This window comes from Salvelinus namaycush, unplaced genomic scaffold (assembly GCF_016432855.1).
Source record: "Salvelinus namaycush isolate Seneca unplaced genomic scaffold, SaNama_1.0 Scaffold78, whole genome shotgun sequence".
In the NCBI taxonomy this organism is placed as follows: Eukaryota; Metazoa; Chordata; class Actinopteri; order Salmoniformes; family Salmonidae; genus Salvelinus; species Salvelinus namaycush.
In genome coordinates this window covers 334620-360658 of record NW_024061508.1, presented here as the reverse complement: position 1 = coordinate 360658, position 26039 = coordinate 334620, and the positions used below count along the sequence as shown (strand labels likewise).

Genomic DNA, 26039 nt, shown 5'->3' with positions numbered 1-26039 from the left:
TGCTCACTCTAAGACTGCTCACTCTAAGACTGCTCACTCTAAGACTGCTCAAGACTGCTCACTCTAAGACTGCTCAAGACTGCTCACGCTAAGACTGCTCACTCTAAGACTGCTCAAGACTGCTCACTCCAAGACTGCTAACTCCAAGACTGCTCACTCTAAGACTGCTCACTCCAAGACTCCTCACTCCAAGACTGCTCAAGACTGCTCACTCTAAGACTGCTCAAGACTGCTCACTCTAAGACTGCTCAAGACTGCTCACTCTAAGACTGCTCAATCGTCACATGATTTGGAGGTTTGATTGGTTGATATTGATTGATTAATTTGATTACCTCTTTTGACCTCTGGCAGAAGTAGAAAACCATGATTGCGTTCTTATGACTTGATAAATAAATGTATTTTTCTTGGTCAATCTTCTGTTTATACCTCTCCTGTGTTCCGTGGCTTTTAATATGGAAAATTCACAGGACATTTTGCCCGGGGACTTTTATTTTGACACAATTCAAGGCGGAGGGTAGGCGTGGCTAGCTTCACAATGCTCATTGATTGGCTCTAAATATCCTGATGGCCTCTCCCCATTTTCCATATTCTGGTCAGCTGAGGATTCGGTCAGTCATGTGACTAAAGTCTGACATGACACAATAGTGTAATGAAAAGTGTTGTCATTGTGAAGTTCTTGTGAACAAGTCGGGATGATGGGGTTGACGAAAACAAGCGCTTGCAGCGTTGTGTTGCTACTTGTCGTGGCAATTGATACAGGTAAGTAGTTTGCTATGTCGAGTGATTGTGTCCGATATATCGGCGTTTCAATAACTGTTCAATTCCAGTTTGAATACTAACTGCGCCGATATCCAAACATGCTTGAAATCACGACGGTGACTCCAGAGTTTAGTCCGCTTAGTACGGTGACTCGGGCTCCAGCAATCAAGTTTATCAAGTCCATTAATTTGCTTTACTTGGTCGGGTTTCATGTCAGCGTTAAATGTGAAAGCAAAAGTTGGCAAGCTACAATGCTGACGTTTTCCTGATCAGAAACCCCCCACTGCGCTGTTCCACGACATCTGCTGCAGCAATCAGGGCTGGGGATTTTGCCATTAGACTGCATTTTAAGACCAAACGCAGAATTTTTAATAACGTCATTTCAATGTCTCCAAATCTCCAACTCTTGTATGCAGGGTTCTCGAATCCCCTAAAATCAAAAGAATCCTGGGACTATGTTGACGTCCGCGAGGGGGCACATATGTTCTGGTGGCTTTACTATGCAGACAGCCCGTCCGCCAGCTACTCCCAGCTGCCTCTCGTGATGTGGCTGCAGGTGAGTAACCTTACACTAGTCTACACTACACTACTCTCTTACCTATCTAGAAGTGAAGTGGGTAACCTTACACTACACTAGTCTACACTACACTACTCTCTTACCTATCTAGAAGTGAAGTGGGTAACCTTACACTACATGACTCTTACCTAGCTACAAGTGGGTAACCTTACACCACAGGTGGTTGGTAGCACCTTAATTGGGGAGGGCAGGCTCATGATAATGACTGGAGCGGAACTGGTGGAATGATATCATTCAATTCACTCCTTTCTGGCCATTATTATGAGACGTCCTCCCGTCAGCAGCCTCCTGTGCCTTACACTATACGACTGTCTTACCTATCTAGGATGGATGCTAATGTATCTTGACTCTTACAGGGGGAGGGAGGGCTGGTAGATAATGTATCTCTAATAGTGGTACATGTCTACATTCCAGGGAGGCCCGGGAGGATCAGGCTGTGGCTTTGGGAACTTTGAAGAGATCGGACCCCTGGACAGAGACCTTGAGGCTAGGAAAAACTCCTGGGTAAACCTCACACACATACTCACACACACACTCACGGCTCATCAATGGAAACTGGATGTCAGTGTTTTACGGTGTGTGTTTTGCCCCTGCAGGTTCAGTACTCCAGCGTATTGTTTGTTGATAACCCGGTAGGAACAGGCTTCAGCTACACAGACTCAGACGAGGCCTTCGCTACTGACGTGGCGACGGTCGCCTCCGACATGCTAGTTCTGCTCAAACAGTTCTTCAACAAGGAGGAAGAGTTCCAGGTGGGTTCAGCTTCACACTGGTCGGATCGCCAGCGGTGAGTTCAGAACGGTGTTCAACGTTCAGCTTCACACTGGTCGGATCGCCAGCGGTGAGTTCAGAACGGTGTTCAGCTTTTAATTCAGTGGAAACGGTACTGTATGGACCAGTTGGAGAACGGTGTGATTATGGAGGCACAGAGGGAGATTGTGTACGGCAGGTGTTAAAGTTCTCGTCACTGCGACGGATTTCCGTCATATGGATGACGCGGGAGGTTTGAGTAAAAACAAAATAATATATTTTTAGGGGGATTATTATTTGGGGAGAAGAAGGAAAAAACCTCCAGGCCACACTGGATCATCTTAAACAACATAGAAAGTATGGAGAAATGATGATGGACTTATATATTTTCAAATAACTGCTAATTTTCTGTCCCGCAAATTTGATTTTGACTAACAAATCGATCATAAAATAATCTGTGCGGCCCTCTGAATTTTGAAATCCAGACGTGAGCTGAGATCGACTTAAAGAGCAACTGCCCCTAAAAAAACGACTTCTCATTCATAAAACAGCCTGTGGCATCGATATGAGTCAAACATTGATTCTACTGTCACAATGTACAACCAAGTGTGTATAGGATAATTTGTCGAAGCCGGTCTCATTCAAAATAGTTTTGTGAGACTTGTGGTCGTGACTGCATCACAAGGTAAATTAATGTTGGATTTGTTTCAATCCTGCCCACAGCTGGCAGCACACAAGTAATCATCAATTCAGTGTGCAGCTGCATGCAACCCAATTGTAATGGCAGTGGTAAATGTGGGTTTACTTTGGATATTCCTATGGGGCTAGTTGGGCACTATCGGTAAATTACACAATGTACATGGGACAATATTTTTAACATTTCCAATAGCTCCAAATTTCAATTATTTAAACCTTAAACCATCTATACATTTGTAGAAATGCATATACAAATATTGAAAGCATTTAATGAGAACTAAAATATTGTTTAAATATTGTCTCATTTACATTAGGGAATTTGACGGGCCCTAATCAGCCTTGGCGATGGGCTATCCAAAGTCAAACAAATTTTGCCACGGTCGCACACCAGCCGGTTAAAGCCAATTGGCAAAATAATTTGGGTAACTCTTTCCACGTGCGAACACACACGACAACCACATCAAACCATACCCTGAAACCAACTCGTGTTTGAATTCAGTCATGGCCGCTAGCATTTCTTAATGAACCAAATCTAAAATGAGGCCAGATCAGGAAGTTTCAGTCATGGGATTTTTTGGGGCTTAAACTCCTGTGTGGTTTGTGCTGCACAAGTTTTGCGATTTCAAATGGTCCCACCCATATTGATCAGACCACACCAACCAGGAGAAAACATACCTCAAAGGCTCTGTTTCTGGGGAAACGTTTAATTCAGTACAAACAGTCACGCAAATGTTGAACTGAACTGAACGCACCCCAGGAGTCTCCTTTAGGGAGGGAGAGAAGGAAGGATATATTTCAAAGTATTGGAACAGGGCCGTATTGGCTCAAACTACTCAATGCATTTACATTTTTTAACCTATTGTTATTTTTTGCCTTCTCTAGAGCGTGCCCTTCTACATATTCTCAGAGTCCTATGGAGGGAAGATGGCTGCCGCGATCTCACTGGAACTCACTAAGGTAGGCACAAATTACGTCCCCAACGGCATCCTATTCCCTATATAGTGTATACAGGCTCTGGTCGAATGCAGTGCACTGCAAAGGGAGTAGGGGAGCCATTTGGGATGAGAACCTACTGTCTCTGCTGTGAGGAAACCTTTTCCAGTTCTAGCACTTGGTATGTAAGTGAATAGGAACCATGCATGGAAAAACTGGTAGCTCAGTTGTACCTGACTCGGTAATGGAACAGGGTTTTCAAACTAAAGACTGAGATTCACTGTCATGTGTTGAGCCACGCATGACATAGAGAGGAACTAATGACTGGTGCTAAGTTGGGGCCTACTTCCTCAAATCTCTACCCACACTGGCCAGCACAGTACCATGGGTTCCTGTCTCTGTCTTTCTAGCTGTCTCTGTCTCTCTCAATTCAATATACTTTAATGACATGGGGGGTGTTGTGCCTCTTGCCTATGAATATTCAAGATGATAATTTACTGATTTAATGATTGGAATAATTCATTGATCTGATTTTATTAATTTGGTTATCCTATCCAAATGAATCTGAGGGGCACCATTTAAGGGATGGATTGGAGACCTTCGAATAAACTTTATCGGTAGTTATTAGCCGTTATACCATTAATCCTATATTAACAATAGTCTTAAACAGTCAATTACTATATTCTCATTCTGAAGTCGTCAAGCTCTGAAACATCAAGAACCCAATCGATCGCCAATTAACTCAATGCCAAAAATTATTCAATTTTAAGGTTTTATTTACTAGACTAAATGAGGTAGTTAATGGAATACCATAAGCAGGGTATAACGGAATACAACTCAGTCATTGAGGTGAGAATCTCCACAGGTCAATATAAATGAATTCCTTATTCGACAATTCCGTACTCAACAAATACATTCACCAGACTTGCAATCAACTGATGCTGCCACACTCAGGTTTCCCTTCTGAACTGGCTACGCTTCCTTTCTCAGTCCAGGAAATGTAAAGTCTATTAGAGTTGTCTCAGTTATTTCTCTGATTCCCCGGCATGTATTGTGAACTCAGTCTATTGGTCTTGAATGAGCAACAGTGCGTTCCACAGGGTCCTCTGGGTGATTTGCTTCTCTGAGTAGGAAAGGTTCTCGTCGATCCGTGTTTGGTTTCCAAGGAGATGGGCTCATTCGTTCAAAGGGTGTGTCCTTGCCTCGAAGAAACTTGATCTGATGTCTGTTAGCAGGTCCTGTAATTTATAGGGATACTCAAGAGGGCGGGCTCTAGTTGCTCTGACAACGTGGCACGGGAACGTCCCGTTGATTTGGAGAAACCCCGCACATTTTCAAAGTTCATATGAGGATAAGTTTCCACAACATATTTTTCGTGTACAGAAGTTTCACAATCTCTGACCTGAAATGCGTAGCCTGTAGGTAGCCAGCGTTGTGTAAATGTGCGTGCATTCATGCAAAATACCCGTCATGTTGCTTTTCTGACATTGGAGGATCAGAAGAGAAATATCACATTTCTCCGAGTTATCTCAACATCTCCTGAGTCCATCAGTTTTAAGAATTTGTTCTTCACTGACTTGCCTAGTTAAATAAAGGTTCAAATAAAATAATAGTGTTTAACAAAACGTGTTTACTTTGTCATTTTGCGCTATTGGTGCCATTTTCTGTTTGTCATAAAAAAATGGGACACAAAAGTCCCTGACTCTTTCTCTCTTTTCAATACACATCTCTTGGTACACATCTCTTGGCTCTCAAGCCTGGCTGGTGGTTTCCCCAGTAACCCATGCAGATCACAAGGTGTATTGCTGACTGACTGCCTTCTGACCTCCTCAGGCCATTCAGTCGTAAAGGTAGAGCAGTTTATTTGTCTGGTGATAGCTTGAAAGGGCCGCAGTCAAATACGGAACTGTAAATCTTGGCCTGGAATGTAGCACTCTGTTCTCCATCAACCACAACTGACGGTGACTTCACTTCATAGGCTCTCGTCACCACAAAAGTAAAATCTTTCCATTGTCAATGTAAACGTGTAACAATGATGGTCAAATAAGACCAGAATATACTAGGCTGTTAGTGATAAAGCAATAATAATTATGTTTATGGTGGTAATAATATTAACAGCAATTACAATAAATAATAATGAGAATTGTCTGGTATCAGTTGTAAAATGACTGTTAGTAATGGCATGTTAATGACTAGTAATTGTGTGTGTCACTCTCTCTCACTCACGAATTGTCTGCTATTCTAACCCATCTGTCTCTCTCTAGGCCGTAGAAAAAGGAACCCTAAAATGTAACTTTGCTGGAGTGGCTCTGGGAGACTCTTGGATCTCTCCACTGGGTCAGTATTTACCTCAGAGCACGGAGCATCCGCACACCCACTTAGAGCGTCCGCACACCCACTTAGAGCGTCCGCACACCCACTTAGAGCGTCCGCACACCCACTTAGAGCGTCCGCACACCCACTTAGAGCGTCCGCACACCCACTTAGAGCGTCCGCACACCCACTTAGAGCGTCCGCACACCCACTTAGAGCGTCCGCACACCCACTTAGAGCGTCCGCACACCCACTTAGAGCGTCCGCACACCCACTTAGAGCGTCCGCACACCCACTTAGAGCGTCCGCACACCCACTTAGAGCGTCCGCACACCCACTTAGAGCGTCCGCACACCCACTTAGAGCGTCCGCACACCCACTTAGAGCGTCCGCACACCCACTTAGAGCGTCCGCACACCCACTTAGAGCGTCCGCACACCCACTTAGAGCGTCCGCACACCCACTTAGAGCGTCCGCACACCCACTTAGAGCGTCCGCACACCCACTTAGAGCGTCCGCACACCCACTTAGAGCGTCCGCACACCCACTTAGAGCGTCCGCACACCCACTTAGAGCGTCCGCACACCCACTTAGAGCGTCCGCACACCCACTTAGAGCGTCCGCACACCCACTTAGAAGAGCGTCCGCACACCCACTTAGAAGAACGTCAGAACATGTCTTTTCCGTTGTGCATATCAGATAATGACTGATAGAACCTTCAGACCACTCTTTACAACACTTTATTGGACAGAAAGTCTACTCTAACCCTGAAACGCCTGAGATTTACCACTAGTGTCCAGTTCAGGCTCACTAACCACACGTGAATACGCTGGGTACCAAATGGCACACTATTCCCTATAGTGTACTACTTAAGTCAAGAGGCCTATGGGCCCTGGTCAACTGTAGTGGCCTAACAGGAATAAGGTGTAATTTGGTACTCAGCTGTTGTTCCCTGTGTGGTCATGTGACTGACTGAACAAACAGTTCATCTACCTCTGCAGTTTCCTCCTCTTGTAAAACCTTGTCTGGATTGCTCGGTACAGCTTCATGCATGAGAGGGTTGTTGTACTGTTCAGGTCAAAGTCACCTGGGGTGTGTTTATAAGTGCACACCTTAGCAAACTGTTTTGCAACGTGAACAAGCATTTCTTATTGGAGAAGTTCAATGTAGGTCCCCTCTCGTTTTCAGCCCGGTTGCTTCTGCGTTGTTCCACCCCTGGCTAGCTAACCAGTGTGTTCCTTACTGAGTCTATAATCCTGGGTAGTTTTCAGTATGGCACCACTGTATTGGACAAGTCCAGGTAGTCCCTCCCTTTTTCCATTTTGCTTTTGTCCCATTTGGTGCCTAATGAACATCAAAGCAAACTTTCTTCTCCTCTTTATCTGCAGACTCTGTTATGACCTGGGGTCCTTATCTGTACACCATGGTGAGTCTCTCTCACACACACACACACACACACACACACACAAACAGCCTAGTAACATGCGTTTTCCATGTGTTTGGTTTTTCCAGGCACATGTGCTTTATATTGCTGGGTTCTGCATTCTATGCAGTTCTTTCTGCAGACTGGGTGGTTTAAAGTCTGGAGAAAACAAAATGCAGCGTGTTTTGGTACCTAGCTATTGTAGTTTTTCTCTTCTTTGACTGTCTCCCCATTGCCCTCCACTCCCGGCTAGATGACTACAGCCTGGAGGAGGAGAACAGTGCATGTTGGGTAGTGTAGTTGTTTCACATTGACTTTCACTCTCCAGTCCCAGATAATAAATGAGTAGTTATATGATGCAAGGTGATTTGTAGATCAGTCAATCTGCAGTCACCTGTAATGTCAAACAAGCCTCCTTGCTAGAAGACTACGGCCCGGGGGAGGTGAACAGTAAACAATGATGCATGTTGGGTAGTGTAGTTCTGACTGTCCCCATTGCCTCCACTCTACAGTACCTGGGCGCATTTGAGTGGTAAGATTAAAGCAATTGACTGTAGATGAAAGGGGAGGTGCATCTGCCACAGCCGAAAGTTGGACACGAATGTGGTTTTCCAAGCGCAAGGCTCAGATCAATGTGGTTTTCCAAGCGCAAGGCTCAGATCAATGTGGTTTTCCAAGCGCAAGGCTCAGATCAACGTGACAATGTTGCCATTGTTTCCCACGAGTTTTTCTTTTATACTGTTAAAATGAACACCCTCACAGACTGAAGGTGTGTGTAGATTGACCAATCATTTAGTGAGAGATCCTCAAATATTACCTTGTTTATCCACTGAATATATGAATCGCGGAAAAGTTGGTTCCTGTTTGCGTGGGTCAAACATAAACACTCTAATGATTGGTTGACAATATGCAGTCGATGGCTGCAGGCGATGGCTGCAGGATGAAGTTGAAGAGCAACTGCAGAAACTTCGTGACCTTTGATCACATTCTTTTTTTGTTGTAAACTTCATGTAGGTGTAAGTCTGACCATTTTTATCCCCATAATGCAACACACACTTTGAAAGGCACAGACTTGACAAAAGTGATCCGCTTGAAGGCGGATAACTAAGGCCTAGGGGAGGTGAACAGTGATGCATGTTGGGTAGTGTAGCTCTCTGACCGTCTCCCCATCGTCCTCCAGTCCCTGCTAGATGACTACGGCCTGCGGGAGGTGACCAGTGCAGCGGAGGCGGTGAAGCAGGCGGTGGATCAGGGGCAGTACCTGAAGGCCACAGAGCTCTGGTCTGTCACTGAGAGTGTCGTGGAACAGGTCAGTTTTATGTGTGTTGGTGTGAATCACTGACGGTGTCGTGGAACAGGTCAGTGGTGTGTGTTGTTGTGAATGCCATGGTCATTCAGCTCCCGTCTGATTTCAGAACACAAACGGAGTCAACTTCTACAACATCCTCACCCAGGAACCTGATGAGAAGATGTCCTCCGTGGCTGGAGAAGGATACCTCTGTAAGATGCCTTTTCAGAACCATCTTAAACGAGAGAATAAAAAAAGGTTTATTTGAACATCCTGGTACATATATGCAGAAACATACATAAAATGTGATGTCATACAATATTTAAAACATAGGTAAAAATTTGATACAAATTATACTGTCTGTGAAAAGATGGTCCTTACTAGCCTGAAAAATACATTCCTAAGATTACACCATCACTTCCTGTTTTAAGTTGGTTTACTTTCCGTGGTCCCTCCCACAGCCCTGCTGATGCGGCACCACATTAGCCCCCTCCACCGCCAATCACTGAGCCAGTTGATGAACGGGCCAATCAGGAAGAAGCTGGGAATCATCCCTCAGAACGTCACCTGGGGAGGTAAGACGCTGCTACTGGGTCAAAAATGTATTCATTTAAAAAGTGACTTTTTTGTTTTAAAGCTGCAATATGTAACTTTTTTGGCAACCCGACCAAATTCACATAGAGGTATGTTATTGTTAAAGGACTTTTATTCCTATGTTTATCAACCAATTAAATTAAAACACTCTGCCCATAAGAATTTGTAAGATACTTATCAGCATAAAATGGGCAGAAACCAGTCTCAAAATCAATCAATCAATAGCGTTTATTCGAGAGTACTGATCATAATACATTTTACATCAGGTTATATAATAAAGATGATGTCATAGGTTTTAATGTCCATCCTCCTCTCGGATACAATGGCAGTATAGTTCGAGTTCTCATTACTGTCTGCCACCTGTTAAACTATCTACAACCAACCCAAGGTCTTTCCCATCCCTGGGTAGAGACATCATTCTAGCCTGTCTGAAGGTAAACCCATTCTTTCTAACAAGGAACACATAACATTCAACATTATGATTATAATAAGATTCATTCTTACAGTAATATAGTAGTATTTTGTTTAGTTATAATTCTAAGTCAAATGTATACATATTTTAGTCATTAAACACAAAAATCCCGTAACAGTTATACATCGGTTATTCTACTTGAATGGAAGTCTAAGAAGCGGTAGATCTATTCTATGTGTGCTATTTCTATGCTTCACATTCATAAGTTTCATTTTTGCATCTTGTACTTTCGGTTTTGTACACTGTCTTCAAACGGCTCCAAATACAATATATTTTGTTATGGAAAAGCTATTTCACCGCGCTTTAGATGGTACAAGGATTCTCTACACAATAACTGATTTTTTTTTGTTGTCACAAACTGAAATTAGGCGAACTATTAAAAAAAATGTGTAACCAGGAAATGGTTGCATATTGCACCTTTTAGAAATAAATGTGCCCTCCACTCTCACCCCTTTCTCTCCTCTCTGACCTCTATCTCTTTAATCTCCCTCTCCACTTCTCAATCTCTCACATTCTGGTTTACTCTCTCACCTCCTTCCCTCTTACCCCCCTAGGTCAGGCTGAGGCAGTGTTCAGCAGCATGTCAGGTGACTTCATGAAGCCAGTGGTGGACGTGGTGGATCAGCTGTTGGATGCTGGGGTCAACGTCACCGTCTACAACGGTCAGCTCGACCTCATAGTGGACACCATGGGTCAGTGATTTCCCCTAACTAGAGTTGTTTACAGGCGGGGGGCACAGAATCAGCATCCAACACTTACATTTTGTAGTGAAATCCGTTGAAGCATGAACAGTGTAGACCGGGGAGGTATAGTCAGGGCTGGGTAGGTTACTTTCTGAATATAATCAGTTACTAGCAGCTTGTCAGGGTGATGTGGATCTGGACAAGGGTGATGATGTTGTTTTTATGTGGATGTTTTGTTTCAAAAAACAAAAATACTACCTGTCCAAAATTGTAATCAGTAACGGAACTTTTGGATTACCCAAACTCAGTAACGTAATCGAATTACTTTCAGTTACTTTTAGATTACTTCCCCATAAGATGCATTAGAAGAAGACAAAATTAATATCACCAATTGAATGACATCGGATCTGTGTACACCAGATCTGTTTACATCGGATCTGTTTACACCTCATTGATATCCAGATAGAATGGGTCCCTCATTACCTCAGGATATGGTCAGGAAGATCTGATCACAATGTGTCTTAATCGTTTACACCTGTCTAAAAATGTGGACAAGATCAGAACAAAAGACACATGTTAGAACCAGCTATAAATGGGGCTATGGAGGACTGATTGTCATTGTTCTCATAGCATGCTTTGACCACTTCAGAAAAGTGATATTTGAATGTGAAAAATTTATCAACTTTTAATTACCTTCTTGTTGGTGACACTTTGTTATATAGATATAACTTGCAGCTGTTTAAGTCTATCAAAAGTGTGTGAGTTTGAGCATGTCCGTTACGCCTAAGGACATACTATTTTTCATCAGCAGGAATCAGATTGTGGTCTTAATTAAAGTGGTACTGACAGGATGGACTGGAGCACATTATTACCACGGAGGAGGAGGAGTTTAGAACGGAGGAACTTCCTCAAACTGTTACTCCGTAGGCTGGGATCCGCACTCGGCATCTGTTGCAAGATCAAACATTTTTTTTACTGGCTGTCCACTGGTCTCAAAAACAATGATTTGATAGGCAGCGTAAACGTATTCAATTCAACCATTATTGGGATAAAATACACATTTGTGAACAGCCATCCACAACAACCACAATCCGTATGGCGCAAATAGCTAAATGGCAGAGTAGCAGTGTGATTCACATCGATATGATATGTAGATATCAATAATAAGTGATATCCGTATCGTCGTAGACTACACCACTGCTGTCATCCTTACCGCCAAGTATTTATTCAAGTTGGATAATGTTTGGATGCTGACAGCAGTCGCACCATTGGAAGACATAGCTTGGACTGTAGCCTACAAAAGTCCATTCCTGCTCTTCTCCCGCGATCCATCAAACACATCTGGTGTGTCATCATAGTGGTCTCTGACTTGTGGTCAGACTCGCTCATGTGGAACAAACTTCAACTTTTGCCTCTTTTCAATGCTGAAATGAATGTCATTGAGAAAACAAAGGTGTCAAAGATTTTTACGCAAACATTATTTATGAATTTAAAAGTAATCCTAGAAGTAATCTGAGTGATCTAGTTTTTCAAAAGTATTTCTAATCATCTGATTACTTATTACTTCCCAACCCTGGCTATAGTGAGGGTCAACCATTATTACCATGAATACATTGACTATTGGTCCCTGAGACTTTCTTACATGAGGATTGTTGATTGGATACAGATGATCAATTGATTACTGATCACTGATTTGATTTTGTCCAATCACAGGCCAGGAGCAATGGGTGAAGCAGCTGAAGTGGGTGGGGCTCCAGGGCTTCAACCAAATGAAATGGACTGCCCTTGATGACCCCACCTTCCCGGGTGTGACCGGCGCCTTCTACAAGACCTACAAGAACTTCTCCTTCTACTGGATCCTCAAGGCTGGTCACATGGTGAGGAAACAGAAACATGTGTCCCAATCTCTTTTCAACATATATTTATTATGTTTTCAAACGGGTCAATCATCAGAGTTGGTACAGTAATATTCATCTCTCCTTTCTCCCAAAGTGCAACATTATTTACTTCCCGTCATGTATTTGAAACAAAATGACTGGTATATGGAAACATCCTCTATAACCCATGCCTACATAAATCTATTGTTTTTACATTGGTGGAGAGTAGTGAATGAGTGTACACTTCAGGAGGGAGAGAATATTGGGACGTAACCCCTAGTGTTGGAGTAGGAAGGTGATGCAGAACACTGAACCCCAGTATGCAGCCATTATGGCACAAATAGCGTTTCATTGGGAATATCTCAATTGCGTACTCTTCGTGTCCTCTCTCCTTCTCAAAGCCTGTTGGAGGAGAAGATAAGAGGGGAGGGGCCTCTGGCTTTCTCATCCAATGGGTTTTGAGAAGGAGAAAGGGTATGCAATTGAGATCCTCCCGTAGTATCCTTTTTGTCTTGCACTCCCATGATTCATTGCTCTCTCTCTGTTATCAGATCCCTTCGGACCAGGGACCCATGGCACTGCAGATGCTGAAAATGATCACACAGCAGGACTGACACACACACTTGCACTTAATAACACGCACACGCACAGCGCACACGCTAGAGCTGGACGATATGGAGACAAACAAATCCAGATTGTGATTCATTTACTTTTACTTTTTTTTTGCAATATTGTTAAATCGGCTATCAGTTATTTTGGGGGGAGGTGTGCTAAAGCTTGGCAACATGGACACAAAGTCCTATTGTGATAAAACACACATTTTATAGTTACATTTTTGGTTAGTTACTTTACATTAGCTAAGAGCGTCTTCTGTAAGATAAGAGCGTCTGCTAATTGACACATTTTTAAATGTAAATTAGCGTCAGAGCTCTAGACGTGTGTTTCCAGGGCCAGGTAAGACAACTGAGATGGTAGACTATGATTCAAAAAGTAAGATATTCCATCCAACATATCCAGGGAAGGCTTGGTTGATGTGCAACCTGTCAAAAGGATCCACAATGATCACACATATTTTTGGCCTCTTCAGAGAATTGGCTGACATCTTTGTGCATATTGGCCTGTAGACTATGTGATTCACCACCTGAGGAAGGGGGACCTCAAAACACTAAGCTAGATTACTAACTGTAGACATATTGTTGCTAGGTAACCATGTAGGCTAATTGATTAATCGATCAGTAAATGTAGACTAATGTCCTACAGGAACTTCCCAGCTCTAGGCCTAGGCTACTTTATGTAGGTCTATTCACTGCAAATGGCGTGCTCCACGAGAAGGGTGTAATTGCGGATCGCTATTCTGGGGGTTACTGCATGTGGTCATTCTTTCATCTGCAGGAACCCCTCTTTTTATAGTTCTATTGGTCCATTATTAAGTTAAGACTGTGATCGGGGGTGTGGGGGTGTGCCAGTTCAGTAGGGGGGCAGTAATGAACCATAACGTTAGATGCCAACCGCCGATAAACCCCACCTTCGCCCTGCTTTCTTACAGTTCTGTTAACGACGTCGAGGGCAGGTGTTTGGCAGGCGGGAGAGAAGGACACTGTGCTGGCTAGGACTCCGCTACACAAGGCGGGAGGCAGCGGTAACTGGTTGGTTGGTAGCTAGCTAGGACTCCGCTACACAAGGCGGGAGGCAGCGGTAACTGGTTGGTTGGTAGCTAGCTAGGACTCCGCTACACAAGGCGGGAGGCAGCGGTAACTGGTTGGTTGGTAGCTAGCTAGGACTCCGCTACACAAGGCGGGAGGCAGCGGTAACTGGTTGGTTGGTAGCTAGGACTCCGGTAGAGTTTGGTTCGCCCCTCATCATAATTTTATTTCCCTTTTGACCAACATTTTAAGCTCATAGAATATCAAGTGGCCCACAGGCATGAAGATCAAGGCTAACCTACTTCATGAAGTGATTTGTTTGACAATCAGATGAAAACCAGTCATGATGATGTGTTCATGCCACATTTAAAAGGTCATACATTTTGACAGTTAAATGACATGTCTTTACACAGAGGAGGTCCCATGAAGAGAAACAAAGTGCCTCCTTATTGAAATCAAATGCCAGTCCAACTGATTCATCCTGGCGCCGGCCCTGAGAGACAGGCAGAGACTTTCATAGCAGGAAACAACATAATGCATAGGCTATTACTGTTGACCAGATAATGGTTCTAGAACAATCCACAGGGACGTTGTGTAGCAAAATAACCCAAAATGTATGCAAAATGATTTGGTACGAGGAAGGCGGTGTCTGTAATTTTGGGTTTATCGTCCCAGCTCTAGTACGTACACACACACACACACACACACACACACACACTCTGACGCCAGCTGGAATGGCTCTCCGTCAGATTTAAGGCAATCAGGAAGAATCACCAAATATAACCGACTGCTCAGTCCAGCATCAGATAGAGATCTATCTATCTCGTACCATTACTGACGACCAACTGCTCAGTCCAGCATCATCCATACTGTACCATTATCCACCACAAAATCTGCTTCTATACTGGTGCACTATATAGGGAATAGGGTGCCATTTCAGACTGTGCACTATATATCAGTGTTCAGCTCGTCTCTTGCAGCAGTAGCTCTGGTCCAGGGTGTTTTTCCCCCCGGCTTCTCTCCTCACTATTGGAAGACAACGGTGAGAGAGCAGCTGAAAGACACCCTGCACCAGAGCTACTACAGGGGATACGGACCGGTACTCGAGATCTGTTGATTTCACTGACTGATTTTCTTTGTAAATTTGAGCATGAGAACAATAAATAAACTTTTTCTAAATAGTATGCCTGTTTTGAATGCTTTGGTGGAGATTTGACTAAAATATGAAACTAAGTCTTATTTTATACATTTCTAAAATGTCCTCATGTTTTGTCAAACCGAACTCTGTCAGACATTCAGTAACCAACGTGGAATGCTGTAGTGGAAATGTTATGACTCAAACAAAATTCAGAATGTTTTTTTTTATTGAAACTCTTTATTGATGCTTAAATTCATTTAGCATGTGGTGAAGATTATTTTTACAAGGGAATCCCAAAATAAATGTAGCTAGTTTTCTAGATAAAAGGATATGTAGCGTGTAGTTTTACCTAGTTTTCTAGATAAAAGGATATGTAGTTTTACCTAGTTTTCTAGATAAAAGGATATGTAGTTTTACCTAGTTTTCTAGATAAAAGGATATGTAGTTTTACCTAGTTTTCTAGATAAAAGGATATGTAGTTTTACCTAGTTTTCTAGATAAAAGGATATGTAGTTTTACCTAGTTTTCTAGATAAAAGGATATGTAGTTTTACCTAGTTTTCTAGATAAAAGGATATGTAGTTTTACCTAGTTTTCTAGATAAAAGGATATGTAGTTTTACCTAGTTTTCTAGATAAAAGGATGTGTAGTTTTACCTAGTTTTCTAGATAAAAGGATGTGTAGTTTTACCTAGTTTTCTAGATAAAAGGATGTGTAGTTTTACCTAGTTTTCTAGATAAAAGGATGTGTAGTTTTACCTAGTTTTCTAGATAAAAGGATGTGTAGTTTTACCTAGTTTTCTAGATAAAAGGATGTGTAGTTTTACCTAGTTTTCTAGATAAAAGGATGTGTAGTTTTACCTAGTTTTCTAGATAAAAGGATGTGTAGTTTTACCTAGTTTTCTAGATAAAAGGATGTGTAGTTTTACCTAGTTTTCTAGATAAAAGGATGTGTAGTTTTACCTAGTTTTCTAGATAAAAGGATGTGTAGTTTTACCTAGTTTTCTAGATAAAAGGATGTGTAGTTTTACCTAGTTTTCTAGATAAAAGGATGTGTAGCATGTAGTTAGTGTGCATGCTTTTCTCCTTAGAAAAAACAAAAGGGGGTGTGTCACTTCCTGCTGCGAGGAGACTCTGGTGCATCCTCTGTGGAAATCCGTAATGGAGGAGCGCAGCCTCCTTCGTTCTCCGATTTAACATATTGACACGCTCCTCGACCACTTATCGGTTTCTGGGTCACGGAGGAGTCGCAGAGGGGAAGGTCTTTTGCCCAATTGGGGAGTCTCCATGCACTGCTTGAAGTATCCTTCCCTTGCTCTGCACCCAGAAGACAATGGACGGCTTACTGTCACCTGTCCAGTCCTGTTTGCTCTGAGGATTCAATCTGTGGCACGTTGTAGAGAGCTCTCAACAATGCACCTTTTTAAAGGCAATGTCCCTGCATCTGCTCAGATTGCATTCACAGTAAGGGCTGCAGATGTCGGCTCAATCAGGAATTACCTACAGCGTGCTTCATGTTGAAGTTCCCCTAATTGTTCTGGGAAGAATTTTTATTTATTTATATACTTAACTAGAAAGAATTCTTAACTCTATAGGTGACTAGGAGGATCACATCACTACAAACTAGCGTACTGAATCAGGTTATCACTGGCTGGACAGGAAGTGTTATGGAAAGGAAGTGGAGAAGCAAGTCCAGTGGTACCTCCCAAATGGCTCCCTATTCCCTATTTAGTGCACTACATTGGCCAGAGCCCTATGGGTCCATGTAGTGCACTATATAGGGAATAGGGTTCCATTTGGGACAGACAGTACGTTTCTACCCTTTTCGTGTCTTATGATTGGTCCGTCCTCTCCTCAGTATAACTGAGACTCCTCCTCCCCCATTGGGACTCAGGAACACGGAACCCCTCCCGGGACACGGGTTCCACCACCAGTTCTAGAAGACCTGGAGGTTCTGGAACCGTCAGCTCGGTCACCCGGAATAAGGGGCAGTAGGCTCGGCCAATCAGGGCCAGCTTGCCAGATGGGATCCGGGGGTCTGGACCCCTCAGCCGGCGCCAGTACACCAGGAAGTGGCGTACGAGTTGGGCAGGGTAGCGCCAGCGCAGGGTGGCGTTGAGATTAAGTTTATTGGCGCCCCTCAGCCACACCACGTCATAGATACACACACTCTGGACTGGGAGGGGAGGAACGGAGAGGGACTCAGCATCCAGGATCTGGAGAGGGAGCGAGACAAAGGAGAGGTAAAGACAGACATCTTCTAAGAAACACGGACACACAAATCAGTCACTTTTATAAGTGATTGAAATGTACAAACAGTTACAACATTACTTATACTGAACAAAAATATAAATGCAACAATTAAAGATTTTACTGAGTTGAACTAAATCAATTCATTAGGCCCTAATCTATGGATTTCACATGACTGGGAATACAGATATGCATTTGTTGGTCACATATATACACTATATATATAAAAGTATTTTGGACACCCCTTCAAATGAGTGGATTGGTCTATTTCAGCCACACCCGTTGCTGACAGGTGGCCAGGTGGAAACACGACTCGTTCATTCTGCAGAACAGTGTTACTGCTGAATGTGGTGTCCAGGTGGAAACACGACTCGTTCATTCTGCAGAACAGTGTTACTGCTGAATGTGGTGGCCAGGTGGGAACACGACTCGTTCATTCTGTAGAACAGTGTTACTGCTGAATGTGGTGGCCAGGTGGAAACACGACTCGTTCATTCTGTAGAACAGTGTTACTGCTGAATGTGGTGGCCAGGTGGAAACACGACTCGTTCATTCTGCAGAACAGTGTTACTGCTGAATGTGGTGACCAGGTGGAAACACGACTCGTTCATTCTGCAGAACAGTGTTACTGCTGAATGTGGTGGCCAGGTGGGAACACGACTCGTTCATTCTGCAGAACAGTGTTACTGCTGAATGTGGTGGCCAGGTGGGAACACGACTCGTTCATTCTGCAGAACAGTGTTACTGCTGAATGTGGTGGCCAGGTGGAAACACGACTCGTTCATTCTGCAGAACAGTGTTACTGCTGAATGTGGTGGCCAGGTGGAAACACGACTCGTTCATTCTGTAGAACAGTGTTACTGCTGAATGTGGTGGCCAGGTGGAAACACGACTCGTTCATTCTGCAGAACAGTGTTACTGCTGAATGTGGTGACCAGGTGGAAACACGACTCGTTCATTCTGCAGAACAGTGTTACTGCTGAATGTGGTGACCAGGTGGAAACACGACTCGTTCATTCTGCAGAACAGTGTTACTGCTGAATGTGGTGGCCAGGTGGAAACACGACTCGTTCATTCTGCAGAACAGTGTTACTGCTGAATGTGGTGGCCAGGTGGAAACACGACTCGTTCATTCTGCAGAACAGTGTTACTGCTGAATGTGGTGGCCAGGTGGGAACACGACTCGTTCATTCTGCAGAACAGTGTTACTGCTGAATGTGGTGGCCAGGTGGAAACACGACTCGTTCATTCTCCAGAACAGTGTTACTGCTGAATGTGGTGGCCAGGTGGGAACACGACTCGTTCATTCTGCAGAACAGTGTTACTGCTGAATGTGGTGGCCAGGTGGGAACACGACTCGTTCATTCTGTAGAACAGTGTTACTGCTGAATGTGGTGGCCAGGTGGGAACACGACTCGTTCATTCTGTAGAACAGTGTTACTGCTGAATGTGGTGGCCAGGTGGAAACACGACTCGTTCATTCTGCAGAACAGTGTTACTGCTGAATGTGGTGGCCAGGTGGAAACACGACTCGTTCATTCTGCAGAACAGTGTTACTGCTGAATGTGGTGGCCAGGTGGAAACACGACTCGTTCATTCTCCAGAACAGTGTTACTGCTGAATGTGGTGGCCAGGTGGGAACACGACTCGTTCATTCTCCAGAACAGTGTTACTGCTGAATGTGGTGGCCAGGTGGGAACACGACTCGTTCATTCTGCAGAACAGTGTTACTGCTGAATGTGGTGGCCAGGTGGAAACACGACTCGTTCATTCTCCAGAACAGTGTTACTGCTGAATGTGGTGGCCAGGTGGGAACACGACTCGTTCATTCTCCAGAACAGTGTTACTGCTGAATGTGGTGGCCAGGTGGGAACACGACTCGTTCATTCTCCAGAACAGTGTTACTGCTGAATGTGGTGGCCAGGTGGAAACACGACTCGTTCATTCTCCAGAACAGTGTTACTGCTGAATGTGGTGGCCAGGTGGGAACACAACTCGTTCATTCTGTAGAACAGTGTTACTGCTGAATGTGGTGGCCAGGTGGGAACACGACTCGTTCATTCTGCAGAACAGTGTTACTGCTGAATGTGGTGGCCAGGTGGAAACACGACTCGTTCATTCTGTAGAACAGTGTTACTGCTGAATGTGGTGGCCAGGTGGGAAACACGACTCGTTCATTCTGCAGAACAGTGTTACTGCTGAATGTGGTGGCCAGGTGGAAACACGACTCGTTCATTCTCCAGAACAGTGTTACTGCTGAATGTGGTGGCCAGGTGGAAACACGACTCGTTCATTCTGCAGAACAGTGTTACTGCTGAATGTGGTGGCCAGGTGGAAACACGACTCGTTCATTCTCCAGAACAGTGTTACTGCTGAATGTGGTGGCCAGGTGGAAACACGACTCGTTCATTCTCCAGAACAGTGTTACTGCTGAATGTGGTGGCCAGGTGGGAACACGACTCGTTCATTCTGTAGAACAGTGTTACTGCTGAATGTGGTGGCCAGGTGGAAACACGACTCGTTCATTCTGTAGAACAGTGTTACTGCTGAATGTGGTGGCCAGGTGGAAACACGACTCGTTCATTCTGTAGAACAGTGTTACTGCTGAATGTGGTGGCCAGGTGGAAACACGACTCGTTCATTCTGCAGAACAGTGTTACTGCTGAATGTGGTGGCCAGGTGGAAACACGACTCGTTCATTCTGTAGAACAGTGTTACTGCTGAATGTGGTGGCCAGGTGGAAACACGACTCGTTCATTCTGTAGAACAGTGTTACTGCTGAATGTGGTGGCCAGGTGGGAACACGACTCGTTCATTCTGTAGAACAGTGTTACTGCTGAATGTGGTGGCCAGGTGGGAAACACGACTCGTTCATTCTGTAGAACAGTGTTACTGCTGAATGTGGTGGCCAGGTGGAAACACGACTCGTTCATTCTGCAGAACAGTGTTACTGCTGAATGTGGTGGCCAGGTGGAAACACGACTCGTTCATTCTGCAGAACAGTGTTACTGCTGAATGTGGTGGCCAGGTGGAAACACGACTCGTTCATTCTGCAGAACAGTGTTACTGCTGAATGTGGTGGCCAGGTGGGAACACGACTCGTTCATTCTGCAGAACAGTGTTACTGCTGAATGTGGTGGCCAGGTGGAAACACGACTCGTTCATTCTGCAGAACAGTGTTACTGCTGAATGTGGTGGCCAGGTGGGAACACAACTCGTTCATTCTGTAGAACAGTGTTACTGCTGAATGTGGTGGCCAGGTGGAAACACGACTCGTTCATTCTGCAGAACAACAGTGTCGGCCCACTACGTCTACAGGAGAGAGCTGTTGAGGATGGATGGCTTTACTGGTGAGTGTTGCCTAGCTACTCATTTGAAGTATATTTGCCATTTGCTAAAGCAACTTGACTTGTCCTAATGGTCCTGTCTTTGTAGCTATGTTTTTATTTTTACAGGTCAAACCACAACTGAGCGAGTCCAATCAAACATTGTGGTTGTACTCGACCTCTGACACTAGGCCCCTCTGTTTCAGTCTCTGGTTGTCTGGTTGTATTTCCTGGTACGGCGTTGTGTATCCCCGCAGGCTTTAAAGGGAGGATTTTGACCAGAGGGGTGTTTTAAAATGCAAATAGCCAAGGTCATGCACGAGCACTGAGGCAGAGAACACTTGGTATTTATCAACGGTTATGACGTACCGGTGTGCCTATGACGTACCGGTGTGCCTATGACGTACCGGTGTGCCTATGACGTACCGGTGTGCCTATGACGTACCGGTGTGCCTATGACGTACCGGTGTGCCTATGACGTACCGGTGTGCCTATGACGTACCGGTGTGCCTATGACGTACCGGTGTGCCTATGACGCTCATAGGATTGTTCGATAAATCACACTTTTTTTCTCTGCGTACAAACATTCTAAATTCCGTATTTTAGAACCGTTTCTAAATATTGATAAATGAGGCCCCAGGCCTAAGAGTCGGGGACAGATATGATTCTGGTGACGGGTAATTCTGTGGTAAGGTCTCTCTCTCTCTCTCTCTCACCATAATCTCTCCGACCCGGCATTTGAAGGGTGTGTCCTTATCTCCTCCATCACGCTGCACGCTGACACACACATCCCTCAGAGTACAGCCCTGCAGCTCCAACTGGGAACACCTGGCACACACACACGTTATTACAAACAGTATTACTAGCCTATCACACACACACGTTATTACAAACAGTATTACTAGCCTATATCACACACACACACGTTATTACAAACAGTATTACTAGCCTATATCACACACACACACGTTATTACAAACAGTATTACTAGCCTATATCACACACACACACGTTATTACAAACAGTATTACTAGCCTATATCACACAAACACACACATCCCTCAGAGCACAGCCCTGCAGCTCCAATTGGGAACACACACACACACACAGAGGTCTTCTTACCTGACAGTCCATCCGTCTGGGTTCCACTGTCCACAGCTCTGAGAGAACTGTCTCACCAACTGGTGGTCCTCTGTTAAAGCAGCAGGCTCAACACTGCTGGCTACACACACAGGCACACACACACACACACACCTCAATAAAAATACAACACATTACAACTAATGTGTGTGAGTGATATGACTGACTCACTAGGTATATCCTGAACTGTGTGTGATATGACTCACTAGGTATATCCTAAACTGTGTGTGATATGACTCACTAGGTATATCCTAAACTGTGTGTGATATGACTCACTAGGTATATCCTGAACACCTCTGTGTGATATGACTCACTAGGTATATCCTGAACACCTCTGTGTGATATGACTCACTAGGTATATCCTGAACACCTCTGTGTGATATGACTCACTAGGTATATCCTGAACACCTCTGTGTGATATGACTCACTAGGTATATCCTGAACACCTCTGTGTGATATGACTCACTAGGTATATCCTGAACACCTCTGTGTGATATGACTCACTAGGTATATCCTGAACACCTCTGTGTGATATGACTCACTAGGTATATCCTGAACACCTCTGTGTGATATGACTCACTAGGTATATCCTGAACACCTCTGTGTGATATGACTCACTAGGTATATCCTGAACACCTCTGTGTGATATGACTCACTAGGTATATCCTGAACACCTCTGTGTGATATGACTCACTAGGTATATCCTGAACACCTCTGTGTGATATGACTCACTAGGTATATCCTGAACACCTCTGTGTGATATGACTCACTAGGTATATCCTGAACACCTCTGTGTGATATGACTCACTAGGTATATCCTGAACACCTCTGTGTGATATGACTCACTAGGTATATCCTGAACACCTCTGTGTGATATGACTCACTAGGTATATCCTGAACACCTCTGTGTGATATGACTCACTAGGTATATCCTGAACACCTCTGTGTGATATGACTCACTAGGTATATCCTGAACACCTCTGTGTGATATGACTCACTAGGTATATCCTGAACACCTCTGTGTGATATGACTCACTAGGTATATCCTGAACACCTCTGTGTGATATGACTCACTAGGTATATCCTGAACACCTCTGTGTGATATGACTCACTAGGTATATCCTGAACACCTCTGTGTGATATGACTCACTAGGTATATCCTGAACACCTCTGTGTGATATGACTCACTAGGTATATCCTGAACACCTCTGTGTGATATGACTCACTAGGTATATCCTGAACACCTCTGTGTGATATGACTCACTAGGTATATCCTGAACACCTCTGTGTGATATGACTCACTAGGTATATCCTGAACACCTCTGTGTGATATGACTCACTAGGTATATCCTGAACACCTCTGTGTGATATGACTCACTAGGTATATCCTGAACACCTCTGTGTGATATGACTCACTAGGTATATCCTGAACACCTCTGTGTGATATGACTCACTAGGTATATCCTGAACTGTGTGTGATATGACTCACTAGGTATATCCTGAACTGTGTGTGATATGACTCACTAGGTATATCCTGAACTGTGTGTGATATGACTCACTAGGTATATCCTGAACTGTGTGTGATATGACTCACTAGGTATATCCTGAACACCTCTGTGTGTGCAGAGTGTAGCGTCAGCAGTCTTTAACTCCAGAGAGACAGAGACCCCAGGAGACGGCTTATAGATCAGAGACACAAAGACCCTGGAGGATAGAGGCACCTGGAGAGAAAATATCCTGGGAGGGGAGAGGGAGAGAGGGGAAGAGAGAGGGAGCGAAGGGAAGCGAGGGAGCGAGGAGATGGGAGAAGAGAGAGGGAGCGAAGGGAAGGGGAAGAGAGGGAGCGAGGAGAAGAGAGGGAGCGAAGGGAAGGGAGGGAGCGAAGGGAAGGGGAAGAGAGGGAGGGAAGGGGAAGAGAGGGAGGGAAGGGGAAGAGAGGGAGCGAAGGGAAGGGGAAGAGAGGGAGCGAGGGGAAGAGAGGGAGCGAGGGGAAGAGAGGGAGACCATAGCATTTGAATCCTTAAAGCTGTAAGATGAATATACTAGCCCTCATGAACACACACTCCCCTACACACTACCCTACCTGGCACAGACTTTAGACAGCATGGAGGGTAGGACGCCCTCTACGAGCAGAGAGCTGCCCCCGCTCCAGGCATCTTCAGGGCAGCCCTGGGTCCTCAGCCAGCCCTCCCCCTCCAGGGTCTCTTTGTAGTATAGGGGTTGCAGCTCCTGGGCATCCAGGTTGAACCAGCTACGATCCACCTCACGCTACACAACCCAGCAGACAGACACACAGGACAGGTCAGAGGGTAACTACAGGACACAAATAGGACAGAAACCCATTCAATGATACATATTGCAGTACAATGCATTCCAAAGAAGACCCAGATCCGTGTTGTTACTAGTAGTGTGACAGTCAGGGGATTTTAGACGCCTATAATTGGGCAGCCAAATGACCGCAGTCTCTGTAATAACCGCTGAACACATTTTCTCCCTTCCTCCTCTCCTGACTGCATGTGCTGCCATAGAAATAAAATGAATAGAACAGGCGTCCCCATTCAAGTCAATTATAGCATAATGGGTGGACTGGCAGCCATTGTGAGTGTACCCATAGGAGCAAAGCAGGAAGTAAAAGCAGGAAGTATACCCATCAGTATGTGCTGTGATTTGTTGATACAACTCAACTGACAAATACATTACATTGCATGAGCCACGTTAACATCATTTGAATGAAAATTCTACATTGTCATGGAAAGTATTGCATCACAATACCCAGGCAGCCACGGTGGGGGCAATTTTATGAATATTCTCGACATAGAACCCGTCAGCTGATTGGTTGACTCACTCACTCACCTGTCCCCTCCAGTAGAGGCTGGTCCCAGCACCCTGGCAGAAGGAGGAGACGAAAGGGAGGGGCGACGAGGGCCGGTGGACATACAGGAAGTCAGACAGGAGAGACCAGAACCTGCACACAGGAAACAGGATGTGACATTGTAGGATATGACATAGGAGGGTCACTTTCGACTGTGGCTATGCTACGTGTGGTATGAGTGAGCGCTTTTATAAGAGAGAAAATATAGTCTATTTTATTAGTTTATTCAACAGGGTCCAGGGACCATGTATAACAAACATGGCACCAGATGTTAGCACCAGATGTTAGCTACATGCCTTATACTCATCTACAGTCCTTAGATAGACAGCATCACTTCATATTTCCCAGAGGCATTTACAGTGTGGCGTTCGATATAACATCCCACTACATCAGACAAAATCCCCAAAACAACCACGCCACTACATTAGACAGTAGAAGTTCATCTCACCTGTCCTGTTCCTTCCTGAAGGCAGTCTTGTCTGGGATGGACTCGTACACCCAGCCTGGAGCAAAGATGGCCGTAGAGAAGTCATGTTTACGAATCAGCTCCAGAGCCTGGGGAGGGAGAGAGGGGGGAGGGAGGGAGGGAGAGGGGGAGGGAGAGAGAGAGAGAGGGGGGGGAGGGAGAGGGAGGGAGGGAGAGGGAGAGGGGGAGGGGGAGGGAGAGAGAGGGGGAGAGGGGGAGGGAGAGGGAGGGAGAGAGAGGGGGAGAGGGGGAGGGAGAGGGAGGGAGAGAGAGGGGGAGAGGGGGAGGGAGAGGGAGGGAGAGAGAGGGGGGAGAGGGGAGAGGGGAGAGAGAGGGAGGGAGAGAGAGGGGGGAGAGGGGGAGGGAGGGAGGGGGAGGGAGAGGGAGGGGGAGGGAGAAAGAGGGGGAGAGGGGGAGGGAGAGGGGGAGGGAGAAAGAGGGGGAGAGGGGGGGAGAGGGAGAGAGGGAGAGAGAGGGGGAGAGGGAGGGAGGGGGAGAGAGAGGGGGAGAGAGGGAGAGAGAGGGGGAGAGGGAGGGAGGGAGGGAGAGGGGGAGAGAGAGGGAGAGGGGGAGGGAGAGAGGGAGGGGGAGAGAGAGGGAGGGAGAGAGGGAGGGAGAGGGAGAGAGAGGGAGGGAGAGGGAGGGAGAGAGGGAGGGGGAGGGAGGGGGAGGGGGGAGAGAGGGAGGGAGAGGGAGAGAGAGGGAGGGGGAGAGAGGGGGAGGGAGAGGGAGGGGGAGGGAGAGGGAGGGGGAGGGAGAGAGAGAGAGGGGGAGGGAGGGAGGGAGGGAGAAAGAGGGAGTGAAGAGGGAGGGAGGGGGAGAGGGAGGGAGGGGGAGAGGG

At 45.3% G+C, this 26039-nt stretch overlaps 2 protein-coding genes across 2 annotated transcripts in view; one reads left to right on the top strand and one right to left on the bottom strand.

Annotated features, from left to right (window-relative positions):
* Positions 1 to 609: 609 nt before the first annotated feature.
* On the top strand, positions 610 to 15192 carry LOC120042778 (retinoid-inducible serine carboxypeptidase-like). The gene is made up of 13 exons (XM_038987582.1): positions 610 to 759; positions 1176 to 1315; positions 1751 to 1840; positions 1933 to 2088; positions 3665 to 3739; positions 5980 to 6052; positions 7417 to 7454; positions 8632 to 8760; positions 8867 to 8951; positions 9201 to 9314; positions 10360 to 10497; positions 12202 to 12365; positions 12917 to 15192. The coding sequence occupies exons 1-13, from the start codon at positions 693 to 695 to the stop codon at positions 12977 to 12979; spliced, it is 1332 nt and encodes a 443-aa protein (XP_038843510.1). The 5' UTR covers positions 610 to 692; the 3' UTR covers positions 12980 to 15192.
* A 172-nt stretch (positions 15193 to 15364) lies between these two features.
* Positions 15365 to 26039, bottom strand: part of LOC120042784 (cytosolic endo-beta-N-acetylglucosaminidase-like) — a 13614-nt gene continuing 2939 nt past the window's right edge. The window contains exons 2-8 of the mRNA XM_038987591.1: positions 25181 to 25287; positions 24714 to 24825; positions 23944 to 24128; positions 23455 to 23597; positions 21843 to 21942; positions 21437 to 21548; positions 15365 to 17360 (exon numbers count right to left, since the gene is read on the bottom strand). Of these exons, the coding sequence (XP_038843519.1) occupies positions 16977 to 17360; positions 21437 to 21548; positions 21843 to 21942; positions 23455 to 23597; positions 23944 to 24128; positions 24714 to 24825; positions 25181 to 25287 (1143 nt within the window). The 3' untranslated portion in view covers positions 15365 to 16976. The remainder of the gene's footprint in view (positions 17361 to 21436; positions 21549 to 21842; positions 21943 to 23454; positions 23598 to 23943; positions 24129 to 24713; positions 24826 to 25180; positions 25288 to 26039) is intronic.

Bases quoted from the DNA above. Each gene is read 5' to 3' on its own strand.
- LOC120042778 (XM_038987582.1), top strand. From the start codon at position 693: ATGATGGGGTTGACGAAAACAAGCGCTTGCAGCGTTGTGTTGCTACTT. The intron at 3,740-5,979 runs GTAGGCACAAAT...GTCTCTCTCTAG, and splicing joins TCTCACTGGAACTCACTAAG to GCCGTAGAAAAAGGAACCCT. The intron at 6,053-7,416 runs GTCAGTATTTAC...CTTTATCTGCAG, and splicing joins CTCTTGGATCTCTCCACTGG to ACTCTGTTATGACCTGGGGT.